This window comes from Sorghum bicolor, chromosome 10 (assembly GCF_000003195.3).
Source record: "Sorghum bicolor cultivar BTx623 chromosome 10, Sorghum_bicolor_NCBIv3, whole genome shotgun sequence".
In the NCBI taxonomy this organism is placed as follows: Eukaryota; Viridiplantae; Streptophyta; class Magnoliopsida; order Poales; family Poaceae; genus Sorghum; species Sorghum bicolor.
The window spans coordinates 44,214,698-44,232,991 of NC_012879.2; the positions used below are offsets into that span (position 1 = coordinate 44,214,698).

The 18,294-nt window shown below is 41.3% G+C and overlaps 1 protein-coding gene across 1 annotated transcript; it reads right to left on the reverse strand.

Annotated features, from left to right (window-relative positions):
• On the reverse strand, positions 1-3,321 carry LOC8058850. Its single transcript, XM_002438440.2, has 5 exons — positions 3,177-3,321; positions 2,238-2,297; positions 2,092-2,145; positions 1,646-1,711; positions 1-1,431 (listed from the first exon to the last, which is right to left on the reverse strand). The coding sequence occupies exons 1-5, from the start codon at positions 3,298-3,300 to the stop codon at positions 239-241; spliced, it is 1,497 nt and encodes a 498-aa protein (XP_002438485.1). The 5' UTR covers positions 3,301-3,321; the 3' UTR covers positions 1-238.

The window sequence follows — 18,294 nt, forward strand, 5'->3', positions numbered from 1 at the left end:
TCTGATAAGCATGGACCCCTCAGGTCCTGACTACAACAATTGAGGCATACAAGAAAGCACTACAGATATACCGACCAAAAAGTGAACCTGTGCGCTGCTATATATTTCCAATATCTTCATGTACTACTCCACAACATAGTGACTCCTCACTAGGAGCTAATAAAGCTAAAACATCAAAGAAAAGCAAAAGTTGGCATTGTTGATCCTCCACCACAACTCTGACTGCATGCTTCCAACTCTACTCCATCGTGATGGATTGGAACACTTGCTGCATTACCCCTTTGAACCGGTCGATGTCCAGAGTAACATTTTGGCCATTGAGGAAGGTCGCCCAAGTTTTACCCTGGCGATGTATGGACTGAGGATCGGCAAACACCGGGTGATCCCTTGGGTACTTCTCCTTCAATGTGGTTTCCTCCGCCGTCGCCTCGTACTCGACGTACCGGAGACCCATGGCTGGCACAGGCTCACCAAAGGCATACCAGCACGCCCACTTCATGCCACCCCAAGGGACGATCTGCACTACGGTGCCGTTGTGAGGCAGGAACACCATGTTTGTCAGCCCAGCACCATGCACGCCAACCATCACGTCGCAGGAGTTCACCACCCCGGCGAAGTGGCCCATATCCCTAACATCCTCTGGCAACGCAGCCACCACTTCGAAGCCGAGGTCTTCCATGGCGCTGATGGCATCGGCTTCGTTCGTCAGCTCCCTCGAGTGCCGCCGCAGAACCATGACGAGCCGAGGCTTCTGCTGCCGCCCTGATGAGCTCCTGCGGCTAACGGGTTTAGACCATGGCCGCTGCAGCGAGAAGACAGACCTCAGGAAGTCACGGAATCCCATCATAGTGTAGCCATTCCGGGAGAGGCTCGGGTCGATCGCAAGCATCTTGTTGTGACTCTCCAGCCCAACATGCGCCGACGGGAAGCAGCGCACGGCGGTGTCGGCGTCGAAGTCGATGACCGGGTACATGGACAGTGCGGCGAGGATCGGCCTGAACTTGGCAACCCATTTGGGCTCGTAGTCGGCAATGAGCAGCTGGACGCGGCCATTGTACTCACGTGACGTGATGTAGAGTGGCACGATGAGGTCGCTCATGGCGTGGAAGAAGTTGGTGCCGCAGCCGCCGGTGGAGAAGACCACCGCCGGCACGCCGTGACTGACCGTGCACTTGGGTGGGATAATGAAACTGAAAGCTGGTGGCATGGATCTCATGGTGATCTCCCGGATCCTCGACATGGTCTCTTGCTCCCACTTTCGCGTGTATGGGCGGATCGTGATCGAAGAATTCTCCGGCCTGTGGGTCGATGCTGCGACGACATAGACTGTGGCGGATTTGCCATGGATCCGCAAGTCACCTTCCATTGTGCAGGTGTCCGAGTGAGGAGTGTCAAAGTTGCAGGTTAACTTGCTGATAGGGGCTCCCACGTCTGTATGTATAGAAAACGAATTGTTATTATGAGAAAGAAGTTCGAACCCTTTCACGAAAAGAAGCCCTCTGTGTTTTTTTTGTTGCATAAGTGTAATGCATATCATTTTATTTGCGAACAAAGTGGAATACATATCAATTAATTAAATGTATAAGTGTAATACATGTTCATCCAATATATATGAATGAAAGGAAAACAACGATTGCACATGTACCTGAACTTATCGAAGAACTATCTTTTGGTCCACTCGTAGGAAGGATTTTGTTTTGTTTGTTGTACTCTGGTGCAAATTAGAATTGATGAATATCATCAGTTCACATATTGTGACGCGTTCATCTGCCAAGTAATGCGCACACACACATACAAACACTGAAAATAATAACCAAACTGACAGTTTAAATCCTGCATTTTATATCTGAGCACCCTAAGATTTTCAGACCTAATTAATGCACTATTATAATTATATGTGTCAGATTGACCCAAGTTAATCTAATGACGGGATCTACGCAAAAGGTCAGCTTGTTCTACTGATGAATGTACTTGGTTCCTGAAAACAACAGGTTTCCAATGGAGAAAGTCAGAAAGAAAACTGAAGAAGCATCTCTGGGAACCTATTTTAATAGTTGTTTCTTTCGAGACAATTGACAGATGTACATATACCTTTTACAGCTTCCGATTCATGTGGTTGTCTCTGCCATCTTGCACTGTCCAAACCTGCATTGTCCATCATCCTATTGACACAGAGATCCAAGAAAACCGTACAAAGTTTTTTGTATACAAACTTGTACTGTATATTAATAACTCACCAAAGTATGGAACCGTTTGAACCATTTTGTCTGTGTCTTTGATGTATCTGGTCTCCCTAACTGAGCAAGGTTGAAGGTGCATTTTATTAGTTCAATAAGGTATGTATAGTCATAACTGGAAAATTGTAAATACAAGGACGATCCATACCATAGAATCCCAAACTGTGAATGGAGTAAGGGTTCTATAGGTTTTGATATATGAAACTACTTCTCTATTGAAATGAAAATTGAAAATAGATGTACATATGCTCTCACAGTTGTCGTTACTGTGTGATGCTGTCAGCTTAGTGCTGTAGCTAGTTCGGTAATAAGTGAAGGCCTATATTGAAATAAAAAAAACGCTATCACCAATGAAAGGCTTGCTCCTCCAAACTTTTCAAATTCTACACTTCATGCAGTGACATGGATAAGAATCCTGGAGCCTTTCTAAATCTCACTCTCTAAATCATCGTTTAGAGAGCCATTTGCATAAAAATCGCTTTCTATATTTTTTTACTTTCCAACAGTTTTGCTAAATCTCATGCGCACTCTAGAGAGTCATTCTCGTCTTCTATATTTGGCTAACGAAAAATCTGGAATAGACAATGGCTATATTTGGATGACCATCTAGAGAAACTGTTGGAGGATACTTTTTCACCAAAATTGCTATTCCTAACATTTAGGAAGAATATACAAAGTCTCTTGGAGATGCTCTGAACGCGCGCTTCAGCACATGTTCAGTTGGTGGTTCGATTCCTGATGCTGAAATAAATCTTAAAACCTCACAGGCTTTCATGCCCACTAATCTACTACTATCTACGTATTATAAAAAAGGTAAAAAGACAGCAAAATTTAACACACGCAGAAGGACATGATTCAAAAACACAGATGTATGGAATATAATTAATTGATCTTTCTCCAAGCTAGCTAAAGACGAAATACACACGGGGATCTACTTACAGTGAGCGAAATGCGGCAGGAAACCAGTCTTAAGGACAATCAGAACAAGAAGAGGCAGCAGGAGACACATCGCCGCCGCCCTTCCGCTGCTCCCATGCTTGGTACCCTCGTACCTCCCACCCATGTCGTCTTGCACGGCAAATGCCCGATGCCTCCTCCGCTCCCTCGCACAAGAGCTCTTTTTATCGCGTTTCCATCGGTACGCGCCCGGTCGCAGAGCCCAGCGAGTGGTTGACTTGCGTGCAGCATTAAATCCCGAGCACATGCATGCACGCTAGCACCGGCGCAGAGCGGATCGTTGAAAAGACGATCAGGTGCTGCACTGCACGTGATACATTTGTTTTATCGGCAGTAGCTGGAGTGACTCGTACTCCCTTCTTACTAGGAACAAAGTCGTTTTGGATAGGTTCAAACATTACGAATATAAATTATAAATAACTTTTAAGTTGTTGAATTTAAAAATATGAAAAACATATGAATAGATTTGTTTTAAAAAATACTTTCATAAAAATATGTATATACCACTTTTTGATAAATATTACTTTAAAAATAAAAAGTTAAAGTTAGGCTTTAAAGACCGTGTATTGCTGTCCTAAACGATTTCATTTATGGATATCGAGAGAGTATTGACTTGTCATATAATGCTTAAGCATTCTTAGCTTGTTCTTCTAAACTTCATATAGAAATATAAATATAGCTCCAAACAATATGGAACAAAATTTATTGTTTTAATAATGATGTACGCTCCACGATAAGAATATGGGCAAACACTAATTAATTAATTAATTAATTAATTAATTTAAATTCAGTACTTCTTTATCTTATTAATTAATTGTATAGACAACTCAACGTTGCTAAAAAAATGAAATGAAATTTCCTATGTGACACCCATATTTTAAGAACAAAATAGGATGCATAAAAGACTCATATGTGCCCTAGAAACAGTCGCACACATAAGTAGACAAATCTCAAATGTGCCATTGCAGTGTTTATTACATAGCGGAACATAATATATATCACATAGTCTCATACAAAAATGATAGCATGAAGTAAACAACGCTCTCGACGGAAGCACCACACAGGGACACTGTTGACTGGTTGACTCCAAGCCTAATACTCATAACGGTAGTCCTCAATCCAATCATCATCATTAGCATAACCTGGGGTGTTGGGAAATTGCAAGAGTGAGCACATATCGTACTCAACAAGTATAACCAGGGGTTCATGAGGCTCAAAAAGCTAACACTGGTTTGACTGTATTTAGCTTTTAATAGTGGATAGCATGTTTAATCACTGGATAGCAAATGTCAAGGTAGCATAAATAATCCATTAATCATATGATCAAGAGTAAGCATAATTAACTCATAGCATAAACGATAATCAAATGAACATAATAACATATTAAGCTCATCATCTTAATGTAGATGTCCCCAAGGCCACTCCTGACCGTGAGTTTGGCTAGTATACTAGTTTTAACACTCTGCAGAGGTTGTACATCTTTACCCATGAGTCATGATTTACCCTTTTCCGAAGCCCGTCGACCTCTTAACCCACTACCAAGGAAGGTCGGCAGGGATCACTATAAAGCCTTTCAAAAGTTCGTCTAACATGTTAGGGCCGCAAGGTTTCCTTCACGAGCAGATATAGATACCCCCTTCCGAATGGCACAATGACGCGCAGCCTATACACATAGGGACAAGGGCTCGCACTATACCCGTGTCGGTTCAGCCCCTCTAGCGCCCTTTCGGGTAACCTCTAACAAGCTAGAAAAGGTCTTCATACTGAGCTAAAGCCAGAGCCATTATAGCCCTCATGGTTGCACGGTTATCCCGGGTGATCACGTACAGACAAGATCTCGTATAGCATTTGTCATTATTTTATGTTCATTGCACAGCTATTAATCATCTTACAAGATCATGGGTTATATCAAGCACTAGCACATCTACACCAAATGCATATCAAGTAGGTATCAAGGAATCCAGGATAACAAACATCTATGATTTTGCTAAGGTTGACAAGGTGAAAACATGCATATGATATATATGTCTATTTATAAGGGAATAGGTAACAAGGATGATCTCAAGTTATACTTGCCTTGATTAAAGCTCTCCTGAGCCTGCTGGTCTTCAACGGCTTGGTCTTGATCACTAACGTACGGCTCACCGTCTATTCCCAAACATCAATCAACAACACGCAATCCAATGTAAGCAATCATACACAAAGCAAACAAGCTATAATTAGAACATTACACCAACAGTGAGAAATCAAAGGTAAAAGTTTATGAAAACATTCTATGCAGCGCTACGATCACACAAACGTAAAGTTCACGAAAATCGGAATTAAAACTTAGAAGATATGAATTTTCCAAGATTTCCTATAGAGAAATAATTAATTAAATGCTACTGCAGAATTAAAAAGTTTCAAACAGTGAACAAATACTTCTACCACATAGAGCTCGTAAATATAAATGTAACAAAATTTGAATGGACAAAAACGGATTTAAAATGACCATTTTATGAGCAAAATACTTTCAGTGGCAATTCTATAAATTCTAGAAAGCGTATTTTATCTTCAACCGGCAGAAAATACGCTTTTAAACCAAGGACACGTATCTCCTCCAGGGCGTCAGGGACTGCGGGGTAAATAGAGAAAAAGGGGTATGTTTTATTTTCGGCCCTTAGATCTCGATCCGACGGTCACGATTCAACCAGGGGAGCTTCTCGGCGGACCGGCTGCCGGAGATAGGGCCGACGCGGTGGCGCGCCATGGCCAGGGAGGCCGAGCTCGCTGGAGGTCTTCAAAAACGCGATTCCGAGCACTAGAACGCACTGCGAAAACACCACGGGATGGAGAAGCTCACCGCGAAGTCATTGGAGTGCTTTGTTGGGGTCGAGGAGCAAGGAAAGAAGCTCGCGGCGTGCGGCAGCTTGCTCTCAACCTCGGCGAGATCCGAAACCGAGGAAGACGACGGCTAGGGCTTGGAAAAATGCTCGGTTGGGAAAACAAGGCACGGGGCGTCGTGAGGAACTTTATAGGGGTTAGGGGGGAGGCATATCCCGCCTTACTCGGGATTTGGGGGGATTCGGTAGCGCACCGACTCCGGCTCGGTTACGAGCGGAGGAAGAAGACCAGCGTGCTGACAGGTGGGCCCCAGGTGTCAGCGAGAGAAAGGATGGGCCCCTGGTGTCAGCCAAAGACGGAGAGAGGGGGCTGTGTGCGCGCACGGCCCGGGAAGGAAATGGGCCGGGGAGAAAGAGGGAAGCTGGGCCGCGTGAAGAAAGGTGCATAGGTGGGCTGCGGGGGGGGGGGGGGTTGGGGGAACTGGGAGGGGGTTTGGCTGGGGTTTTCCTTTTTCCTGTTTTTTCTACTTTCTTTTCTATTTTCTAAAGCCTTTTACAAATGGAGTTTTGTGTGCAAAATAAATTCTCACCAAAATCAACAAGCATAGAATAAAATGTGCTCCAACATGAATGCAAAACATGTTTCTAAAACTTATGATAAATTTTATTTTTCACAAAAATACTTAATTAAATCAAATTAAATCCTATTAATCTGAAAATTAAATTTTTGGGTGTTACAAATCTACCCCCCTTGAAAGAATCTCGTCCTCGAGATTAAGCAGTGCATAAACAAACAACTCTGGATATGACCTTCTCCAATCATCCTCTCTTTCCCAAGTTGCTTCTGCCTCTAAAAACTGATTCCAATGCACTAGCAAATTCAAAGTCTCTAATCAGGTAGCATACCTGGTAACTTATCTGAAAATTTATTCCGTACACAGTCCTGAAGATCAACACCATCATCCAGCTGATTCACTGTAGCTGTGGGTGGAGCCTGCACTGCTACATCCACACTGATTCTCTCTCCCTTAGGTGTTGTCACAACTACTACTTTCTCTTTGCACTTAATTTCCGTAGCATATTTCTTCATCCAATCCAAACCCAATATCACATCTATGCCTGAGGTTCTCATAACCATGAGACTAACCGGGAAATCTACCCCCCTTAAAGAAAGACTTGATGAGGGGCAACAAAATGAAACTGGTATAGTCCCTCCCGGTGAGTTTACTAGCATATGGGTTTTCATGGCAACTAGTGGAATGCTATGAACTCTAACAAATGCTTGTGATATAAATGTATGCGAAGCTCCAAAATCAAATAAAACTATAGCGGGAATAGAGTTGATACTGAATGTACCCATCATAATCTCCGGTCCCTCTTGTACTGTCTCTGTAGCCACATGGTTCACCTTTGCTCCATGAGAATTAGACTTTTGACTGTTGTTCTGCTGGTTGAATCTCTCCGGACAATCATATGACATATGACCTTCTTTCCCACAACGAAAACACCTAGTAGGGGTATTGGGAGCACTTCTCTTCATAGAGGTGGCATTTGAATCTCCCGAGCGGGAAGTCTACTATCCACTCTGTTGTTGATTAGGATTATGCTGAGATTGTTGGTTACGGTTCCACTGACCAACCGGTCCCTGAAACCTCTGCTGATCGACCTGCTGAGAATTGAAACATTGGCGGTTGTTGCCTCCAGAACCTTGTGCTAGCATCCTCCTCTTCTTGTCCTGACCTTTGCGCATGTTATCCAACACTATAGCCCGATTCACCAGAGCTTGAAAGGTAGGATAAGTGTTTCCTGCCAGCTGCAACCTGAGTTCATAGTATAGGCCTTTCATGAATAGACGCTGCTTATCAGCATCTTCTCTGACTTCATTTGGAGCATAGCGGGCCAACTGCTCAAACATGTCATGATACTCAGCCACAGTCATAGAACCCATCCTGAGAGATCTGAATTCTTCCTGCTTGAGCTCCATCATTCCCTCATTGATGTGTCGTGCTCGGAAATCTCTGCAAAATTCCATCCAAGTGACAGGAGGAGCATTGTTGGGACGAGCAGCTTGATATGACTCCCACCAGGTCTGAGCTGCTCACTGAAGTTGTCCAGAAGCATACAACACCTTCTCTAAGTCATTACACTGTGTTATGTTTAGTTGCCTCTCCACAGCACGAAGCCAATCATCTGCCTCCATAGGATCAGCTGAGTGTGTAAACACCGGAGGTCTTCCCTTTATAAATTCGCCACGCTTATCTCTCACATGAACAGGTGGTGGTGGTGGTGGTGGAGGTTGCTGGTGTAGGTGCTGCATGAAAACGTGCATCATCTCATTCTGAGTTTGCATGAGCTATTCCACAGTAATTGGATCATTGGCACCCATGCCACGGCCTCTGCCTCTGCTTCTTCCTCTTGCTGCTATCTGCATTCCGAGGTATAGAAACACGTCTTAGTAATGTCCAACATGACAATTACAAGAGGTAACAGAATCTGAAATTTTCTGGGTAACATCCAACATCAGCAGATCAGAAAACCAGTCATATCTTGAGTTACCTATTTCAAAAGGATACATGCTGTACACCGTTGGAAAGATAAAGAAATTGTCTACAACTTTCATTTAGATCATATTAACATATTCCAACGTTAGGTTAATCAAAAATTGAGTAGAACCGAAACTGTTCCAGAATTCCAGACTGCGCAGAAACTTCAACTTTGAACAGCCATAACTCACAGCTCATAGCAGATATTAATGTCATTCTTGAGGCATTGGAAGCATATGAATGTCTACTTGTCTCCAGAAAAATTTAATGAACATTGCATGAACAGATTTTGAGATGTACCAGATTTATTGCAGACCGCTCCAGAAAACAGCAAAGGACAGAAACAGGATTTTTAACCAAACCCAACTATTTAGTTCATTAATCCTTATGCCTTAGGCCTATAAACTAAATAAAATTGTAGATAAAATCCACAAGATTATTACACTCATTACAAAGATCCAAATCAAGTATAAGCATAATAACAAACCAAACCAAGCATCAAAAGCTCACACTTCAAGCATTGACTCAACTTGCGGTACTATCGTCCTCTTCCTATTAAGGGTAAAGATCCTAAAACTCCTATTTCAATGACGTCAGAAGGTGGTAAGATAAAGTTCTAAAAGCATATCAAGCAAGGAGTGGGGATGAGAACAAGTCTTTAAAATAAGCAACAAGGTGAAGATGAATAGCAATGAAAAGGATATAGTATAGGAGAAAATATCAAGGTTTATATATCAAGGATTTTATAGCAATTTCAAAACCTTAAGACGGCCAATTTCTAACTAGGCTTGCATCCGACAGTCAACAAAGCTCTGATACCAATTTGTCACACCCATATTTTAAGAACAAAATAGGATGCATAAAAGACTCATATGTGCCCCAGAAACAGTCGCACACATAAGTAGACAAATCTCAAATGTGCCATTGCAGTGTTTATTACATAGCGGAACATAATATATATCACGTAGTCTCATACAAAAATGATAGCATGAAGTAAACAACGCTCTCGACGGAAGCACCATATAGGGACACTGTTGACTGGTTGACTCCAAGCCTAATACTCATAATGGTAGTCCTCAATCCAATCATCATCATTAGCATAACCTAGGGTGTTGGGAAATTGCAAGAGTGAGCACATATCGTACTCAACAAGTATAACCAGGGGTCACGAGGCTCAAAAAGCTGACACTAGTTTGACTGCATTTGGCTTTTAATAGTGGATAGCATGTGTTGATATTTGGTAACGCAATAAGGAAATGATCCGCAAGCGCACGAATATCGGTGAGCATTTCACCCGGAAGGTTATCCAGAGTTATGGTATTTATATTTTTACCACTGGGAGAAAGGGTGCATCTGACTAACCAAATCTATTGCTACTATCCCTTTAGGCACAAAGAATGTCTTTCGATGTGAGTGATAAATAGAGAAGACTGCAACCGTAGTCTCCTTCTAACCTTGGTAAGGATGATCTACTGTTCTAATGGGGTGGCTAATGGAATCTAGACACCACAAAGGATGTTCAACCCGCACCTATAAACCCTATCCTTCCTGCTAACGAGATGTGATCTACAAAGGTAACTCGGAATTGTCACGTTCCTCACTACTACCACGGTCCAGCTAGTCAGGGAATATCTATGAGTACCCCAGCCTAAACACCACGTTTACGCCAGCAATGATTACTCTAAACTCTACGCGAAGAGATTAAAGTAAACTCATAAACCATAAGAACAATTAAACAAGAACTTACTAGAATTTAGAAGTCGAAATACTGAAGAATCCTAGGAGCAAGCTTCGGGTTAGGAGAACTTGATCCCGTAGGTACAAGCTTGGAGTAGACACCGACAGGCCGGGCTTCCTCCAATCAACACCTCCACTCTATCTCTCTCAATCTAGTAGAAACTAGAAGATCTATTTCTACCTTACATTGGTTGCTAAGCCTAAAAAGAAATATTAATTAGAGAAGAGGTTTTCCTTCGAGGGCACCCCTTAGTCTCTATGATAATTTCTTCATGTCTTCTCCAGGGGCTAGGGGGGTCTCCTTATATAGTCCTCCCCTTCTTTGCGTTTTTGGGTCGATAGGCAAGGTGGTACTATGTTTTTCTTGATCCAATAGGTCGGTGGAACATCCCGTGCGAAGAGAGTCCTGATTGACATCCAGCAGGGGGCGGGCGCCCAGGTCCTCAGGGCGGGCGCCCTGGGCCTGGCCCCTTTCGGCCTCCGCTTCCTTCCCGTGGCTTCTAGAGTCTTCTAGATGGTAGAAAATTGCGCGGTGCGTTGATATCTCTATGTAATCCCGACATGTGGGCCTTTCTTCCGTATTTCCTGATAACCCCCTGCTTAAATAGACAAACACCAAAACTCGTGGAATTCTGTGAGATAAAACCCTAAGTCTAGATGTTGATTTCATTTGGATCCTTTTCTTTGTTTATTTGATAATTAAATTTGATACTTAAGGACCGTCAACAAACTCCCCCAAGCTTACCTCTTGCTCGTCCCTGAGCAAGGATAGACTCAGCTATGGATCAGAAGTTGATGCAATATCTTAAAATTTTAACGGTACACATGCTTTTAAATAAGATCTCATCTCTGAGTTAGAGTAAACTGTCATGAACTAAAACTTACTTACTTTACCTCTCACCATGGGACTTGTAACCGTCACTTCTGTCTTGAGTAGTTAAAAGATAGAACAGTCTAGCCAAGTGCCATGTCTCTTATTCTTGATCAACTATAGCTCTGGGGTTTTTGCAGCTTTTCAAATAAAACTCAGAGATTCCTTGTATGACTCTCTCATATCTCTCTTTTATAGTATTTCTGGATCCTTACCAAGGCAATGATGGTATATGCCTTCTCTCAAAATATGTGGTATTTGTGGTATAAAGCATAGTGACATTGTCTTCTCTCTCACCCTACTCTAATAAGGCTTGATATCTGGAGCTCATAGGTGGGAGATAAAGTATACATACTTACAAGACATTTATTGTATAGTCAAACCATGGATCCAAAGAAACAAATCAATAAGCCAAATCAAGATGTGCATGTGTGGCGAATGAATGGTGTATGGTGATGATGGTGATAACAATGGTGAAAGTCTAATTCTACTTTTGCTCTTTTGAGGGGATACATACCTTTCTTGCACTTTGAACCTTTTTGGGGAGAATGAGATGCTCTATATTTTCTTTTTCTTTCCTCTCAGGTGGGTATCTTGTACCCCTAATTCTACTGTCGGACACTTGTCCATTTTTACCTCTCGTCTCACTTTTTCTTTCTTTCGAGGTTCCGGGCACTTGCCCCTTTTTATTTCCTCGTTTATATATTTTTTTCTTTTATTATCTTTTCTCTTTTTTTTCAGAGCACTCATCTCTTGAGATAATATAGCAAGTGGTAGTAACCAAAATATTTGGTGCATTTATTTCACAGGGAATAACAGGGATATGAAAATGTTTTTGACTATTCTCTCTCGGATTAGGAGTAGAATAATTTTGGGTGAATCTGGAGATGGAAATGAGTGGATGTATGTGGATGGTACTTCCGGAGTAGAAGTAGCATGTATGAGTGAACGTGCAAGTGAATCTTGATTTTAACCACATAACAAGCTCCTAAGGGTCTACACAGCTTGACCACACTCAATGCTCATAAGCAGTAAAAAGTAAATGTATGGTTCATAGTCTAATAAGCATGTACATATGGCTGTGGTAGGATTTTAAACTCTCATCATACAGGAACTCATCATGCAACATTCAAAGATTTTCAAAGATAAAATTCTCCAGAATTCTAGCATCTCTAGGAACATATAAACAGCAGCTCAACCTTCGCATATCGTATCCGTTAACAACTTAGATTTCAGATCAAGTTTTCATCCCACAAGTTTAGATCTAGAGCAAGCTTTAAATTATAACAGTTATGTCTAAACTTGAGAGGGAACTTCAAAATTGCAAATTAGGCAGAGCAACTATTCATCATATCCATGCTAGAGTTTTATTATTAAGATTCAGATTAGCATAGCCACTTTATTTATTTATTAAACATACTAAGCAAAAGATATATATAAGCACAAAATCTTTATTTGGTTTTTCATAGTTTATGTATTTTAATATTCTAACATAATATAAGTATAAAGATAGGTAGAAATACTTAGCGAGAATAATGGGGGTGCTTTCCCCAAGCTGAATTTTGACGTAATTTCTCTTGATGTAGCTAGTAGGTGGCAGAGGTGTATTTGAAAGTCAGCAGCATTCTGACAGCGATTAGAATGTCCTCCGTTTGCTAGTCTTCTTGATTCTTAAATTCTGTGGAGCTCAAATAGACAACAAAGCTTGTGGAACTAATTAAGTGTTAGCATAAATATCTAGCCTTCATCATGTTGAGCTTCCTTAATAAATGTTATTTATTTAGTAGGATCATACACTTATTATTATTATTATTATTATTATTATTATTATTATTTTATATATTTTTATTGTAAGATGAAAACTTATTTATTTTATTTTTATGCCACCACAGTGAATGTACTTATGGGTTTTATACTCACATGGGGCTTACTATTTAACATTTTTATTTTCTTTTCAAGATAGCATGAACCTGATTAATTAAGCAAATTATAATTGAATAATTGAAAGGAAAGGGTAACTACCAAGTTTACCTCTTGGCAAGGCGTTCGGTATTTTTATGTCCTCCGAACGGGACTCTCTGTTTTCTCAGTCGTCCTGGGATTCGCTAGGTGGCGTAGTCGGTGATTCCGGCGGCGCCTCTCTTGTATAGCTATCTTCTGCCTCCACACCTGACTCGGTGCTACGGTCTCCTCAGAACATTTCTGTTCAAGCTGTATGTCTTCAGTCCTTATCACTTCTCCTTCGTAGTCTACCCATCCGTTCTTGATGATTTGCCTCCTCTGGTTGCGGTTGCGTCGTCTTCTTGTCCTGACCTGCTTAGAGTCTTCAACTATATAGTTATGGTCAGTAAAATAGTTGTGTACCTTCTCAGAGGGGAAGTATATGTGGACTTCTCCGGTTCCAATGTAGATGATTGCTTTGATAGTGTTGAGGAACGGTCTTCCAAGGATGGTGGGTGGATCATATTCATCTTCTCCCATGTCAATGACCTAAAAATCATCTGGAGCTGAATATATTGGTTGTAGGGGCATGGTTCCATGCAGGAGCTGATAAGTGACTGCGGCCATTATGTTGTCGTCAGATCCGGTGTCGTAGAGTGTCTTCTGAAAAGAGTATCCATTGATTGCGCACTCGATGCTTGGAACACCAGGGTCGTCCTTCTTGATCAAGAAAGCTGACTTGAGTCGACGATGTTGACCTCTTCCGACAAGGATCCAATGTTTTAAGTCTTCTGGACAAGACTTTCCACCATCTTCATCCTTTAGGTGCATCATTTGATTAGGTGTGGACCTTGACGTCTGCACCTCTTGATACGGTGTCACCCATGTTCTTCTTTGCCCAGCAGTTCGAAGTATGGTGTTGGCAATATCCTGCTCAGTGTGTTTGTGCTCATAGATCCAGGTCCTTTACTTGGTGGAGTCTGGGAGTTGTAAAACTCCTCCATGTTTTGCTTGAAGTGTACCTGTTCATAGAGACAAGGCAGAGATCAAGTGCATGGGCTCTGTTGGTGGAAAACACCAACAGAACCAAAAGTGTATTTGTTCTTCTCTATCCTTAAGCATAGTGAGCAAGACAAAGTTGATGGATAATAAGATCATGAGTGTAGTATTTGAAACATTTGTCAGATCAGATGGCTCAACCTAATGGAAAGATAATCTATCTATATTTATGTTTTGTTTATATATTCCAAATATTGAATGTGCAACATATTAGCTTATATGTTTAGGAGTGTGGGATCACGAAGGTAGTACTAAGAACAAAGATTAAAGGACTAAACATGTTGAATTAATTGAGTTGGTTAATCTGGAGTTATAAATCATACATGTTTGTCTCTTTATTTATGTGAATGCTAGAACCAAGGAGAAGCTTATAAAAGCGATAGTCAAGTACCTTAAGGTGTTACCTTACTTGAAGAGTGACGGTACAGTATCACCTTGTGGAAGCTTTCCTTTCTTAGCGGTTGTGCATCGTGTTTGTGGCACCCTCCATGAATCATCTCTTATGAGCCACGTCTTTCTTGTGCAAATTGTTAAACTTCATGTGTCACTTTCTTCATCTCCAATGCGAGTTTATCTCAGGACTTCCCAGGTTGATATTGAAAGTTTTCCTGTAGGGGTTAGTCCAACAAAATATCCCCTATCTACTATAGCATACTATCGGCTTAAAAATCAACCTAGACACCATGTCTAATTTGATTTAGAAGGGCATTTTAACCTAAGCACCATGCTTAATTTAAAACCCCTTGGAAGTAAGATCATCATTCCTAAACTAAGCACCATGCTTAATTAAGAGATAAATAAAACTATTCCAAACCTAGACATATACTAAAGCAAATAAAGGTAGCATGAGAGCATTTATAGAGATCTACTTAAGTGGCGATGAAGTAGTGTAATTAGTATTTAACAAATTGAGCATGTCTCAAAGGTAAGGACAACCAACGTAGCAACATGGCAAAAGATGTTTTTATGTAAAGTACTCCCCCAAGCTTGAATTTTACAAAATTCAAGTTTGGATGAATTTAATTCAATGTTGTGTGATGGTTGGTTGGACATACCCTGTGCTTGTCATTCATCCGATCTTCTTGCTCCAATCCTGGAAAGGTTAGTGACAAGAATACCCGAAGGAATATTTCTACAATTATCTTTATATGCTCAATACACAAGGCAATGTTGCAAATAATTAGAAGTTCATGTTATGATCTGATAAGTGCTTGTTTTAGGACACTAAGCTTGTCCTTGGGAAACCATCAAGTTATGTTGGTGAAGTGGTTTCCCCTCCAATACCTACCTATATCAAGATCAACTCAACGAGATCTGCAATATTTATTATAGACATATGCATCGACAACCGCCCTTTTAAAGTTTTTATAAATGAAGAGGAAGAGGGGGTTGGAGATCTCAAATGTGGTAAGGATGGAGAGACAAATTGATTGGAGAGATGTTTTCTATGAGCAAGGACAGGGTGAGGTATTTATGAAATAACTTCCATGCTCACTGTTGTTTCTCTCATTCTTAAACTCCAAGGATGATTCTTTATGAATGCTTAAAATTCCTCTAGGATTGTCTCTTAAGTTTGTTTTATCTATCCATTCAATGGTGATAGCACATGGATTTTTAATGCCCTCTAGCCATTGATGTTGCTCTTCTCGATCCTCCTTCTTATGCATGGGATGTCTAGAGAGATTCATAGGATTATCGGGAGGTTCAAGAGAAAAAGCATAGTAGAAATTATTAAGCTCAAGGATGGGTTGGATAGCCGAATTATGGGATTGAAATGTTTGGAAATCGGCTATTGAAACTCCCTCTCCTTGTATGGGAGATGATTCCTTCTCTATCTTTAAAATTTTTCTATGAAGACTAGTGCAAGAAGGATGTCTACGAATGAAGACATACCTTCCTTTACTAATAGATAAAGAAAGAAAGACTCTACCAAAGGTTATATGATTAAGACCAATGTGAAAATATCTAGGAAAAATATGGTCTTGTAGGGCTAGGTCTAAACCAGAATTTATAGAAAGATTAAAAGATTCCCTAGGTGTAGCTAAAAGTGCATTATCTTTTTGATTAAAAGATAGGACCTCAGCTATAGAAAAGGGTTGGTTTTGACCTATTGCAATCAACTCCGGACACAGATCATAATTAGGGGCAGGACGTGTTGACTCCCATGGTCTATGGCTGGTCTCCGAAGGTGCAAAGAATTTAATAATAGGTATGGAATTTGAGTTATCCATAAAGATAAAAATAAAAAGATAAAAGAATAAAAGTATAAAAGTATAATACAAGATAATAGCAAGACTCAAAGTTATCTCAGCAAACCGTCTTTCTCTCCGGCAACGGCGCCAGAAATGCTTGTTGATATTTGGTAACGCAATAAGGAAATGATCCGCAAGCGCACGGATATTGGTGAGCATTTCACCCGGGAGGTTATCCAGAGTTATCGTATTTATATTTTTACCACTGGGAGAAAGGGTGCATCTGACTAACCAAATCTATTGCTACTATCCCTTTAGGAACAAAGAATGTCTTTCGATGTGAGTGATAAATAGAGAAGACTGCAACCGTAGTCTCCTTCTAACCTTGGTAAGGATGATCTATTGTTCTAATGGGGAGGCTAACGGAATCTAGACACCACAAAGGATGTTCAACCCGCACCTATAAACCCTATCCTTCCTGCTAACGAGATGTGATCTATAAAGGTAACTCAGAATTGTCACGTTCCTCACTACTACCACGGTCCAGCTAGTTAGGGAATATCTATGAGTACCCCAGCCTAAACACCATGTTTACGCCAGCAATGATTACTCTAAACTCTACGCAAAGAGATTAAACTAAACTCATAAACCATAAGAACAATAAAACAAGAACTTACTAGAATTTAAAAGTCGAAATACTGAAGAACCCTAGGAGCAAGCTTCGGGTTAGGAGAACTTGATCCCGTAGGTACAAGCTTGGAGTAGACACCGACAGGCCGGGCTTCCTCCAATCAACACCTCCACTCTATCTCTCTCAATCTAGTAGAAACTAGAAGATCTATTTCTACCTTACATTGGTTGCTAAGCCTAAAAAGAAATATTAATTAGAGAAGAGGTTTTCCTTCGAGCTCACCCCTTAGTCTCTATGATAATTTCTTCATGTCTTCTCCAGGGGCCAGGGGGGTCTCCTTATATAGTCCTCCCCTTCTATGCGTTTTTGGGTCGATAGGCAAGGTGGTACTATGTTTTTCTTCATCCAATAGGTCGGTGGAACATCCCATGCGAAGAGAGTCCTGATTGACATCCAGCAGGGGGCGGGCGCCCAGGTCCTCAGGGCGGGCGCCCTGGGCCTGGCCCCTTTCGGCCTCCGCTTCCTTCTCGTGGCTTCTGGAGTCTTCTAGATGGTAGAAAATTGCGCGGTGCGTTGATATCCCTATGTAATCCCGACATGTGGGCCTTTCTTCCGTATTTCCTGATAACCCCCTGCAGAAATAGACAGACACCAAAACTCGTGGAATTCTGTCAGATAAAACCCTAAGTCTAGATGTTGATTTCATTTGGATCCTTTTCTTTGTTTATTTGATAATTAAATTTGATACTTAAGGACCGTCAACAGCATGTTTAATCATTAGATAGCAAATGTCAAGTCAGCATAAATAATCCATTAATCACATGATCAAGTGTAAGCATAATTAACTCATAGCATAAACGATAATCAAATGAACATAATAACATATTAAGCTCATCATCTTAATGTAGATGTCCCCAAGGCCGCTCCTGACCGTGAGCTCGGCTAGTATACTAGTTTTAACACTCTGCAGAGGTTGTACATCTTTACCCATGAGTCATGATTTACCCTTTCGCCCGAGGCCCGTCGACCTCTTAACCCACTACCAAGGAAGGTCGGCAGGGATCACTATGAAGCCTTTCAAAAGTTTGTCTAACATGTTAGGGCCGCAAGGTTTCCTTCGCGAGCAGATATAGATACCCCCCTTCTGAATGGCACAATGACGCGCAACCTATACACATAGAGACAGGGGCTCACACTATACCCGTGTCGGTTCAGCCCCTCTAGCGCCCTTTCGGGTAACCTCTAACAAGCTAGAAAAGGTCTTCATACTGAGCTAAAGCCAGAGCCATTATAGCCCTCATGGT

What these genes read in the sequence shown, in the direction of transcription:
- LOC8058850 (XM_002438440.2), bottom strand. Translation starts at nt 3,300, where the DNA reads ATGGGTGGGAGGTACGAGGGTACCAAGCATGGGAGCAGCGGAAGGGCG. An exon ending in CCTGCCGCATTTCGCTCACT is followed by an intron (nt 2,298 to 3,176) that starts GTAAGTAGATCC and finishes AACCTTGCTCAG; the next exon opens with TTAGGGAGACCAGATACATC. An exon ending in TCAAACGGTTCCATACTTTG is followed by an intron (nt 2,146 to 2,237) that starts GTGAGTTATTAA and finishes TGGACAATGCAG; the next exon opens with GTTTGGACAGTGCAAGATGG.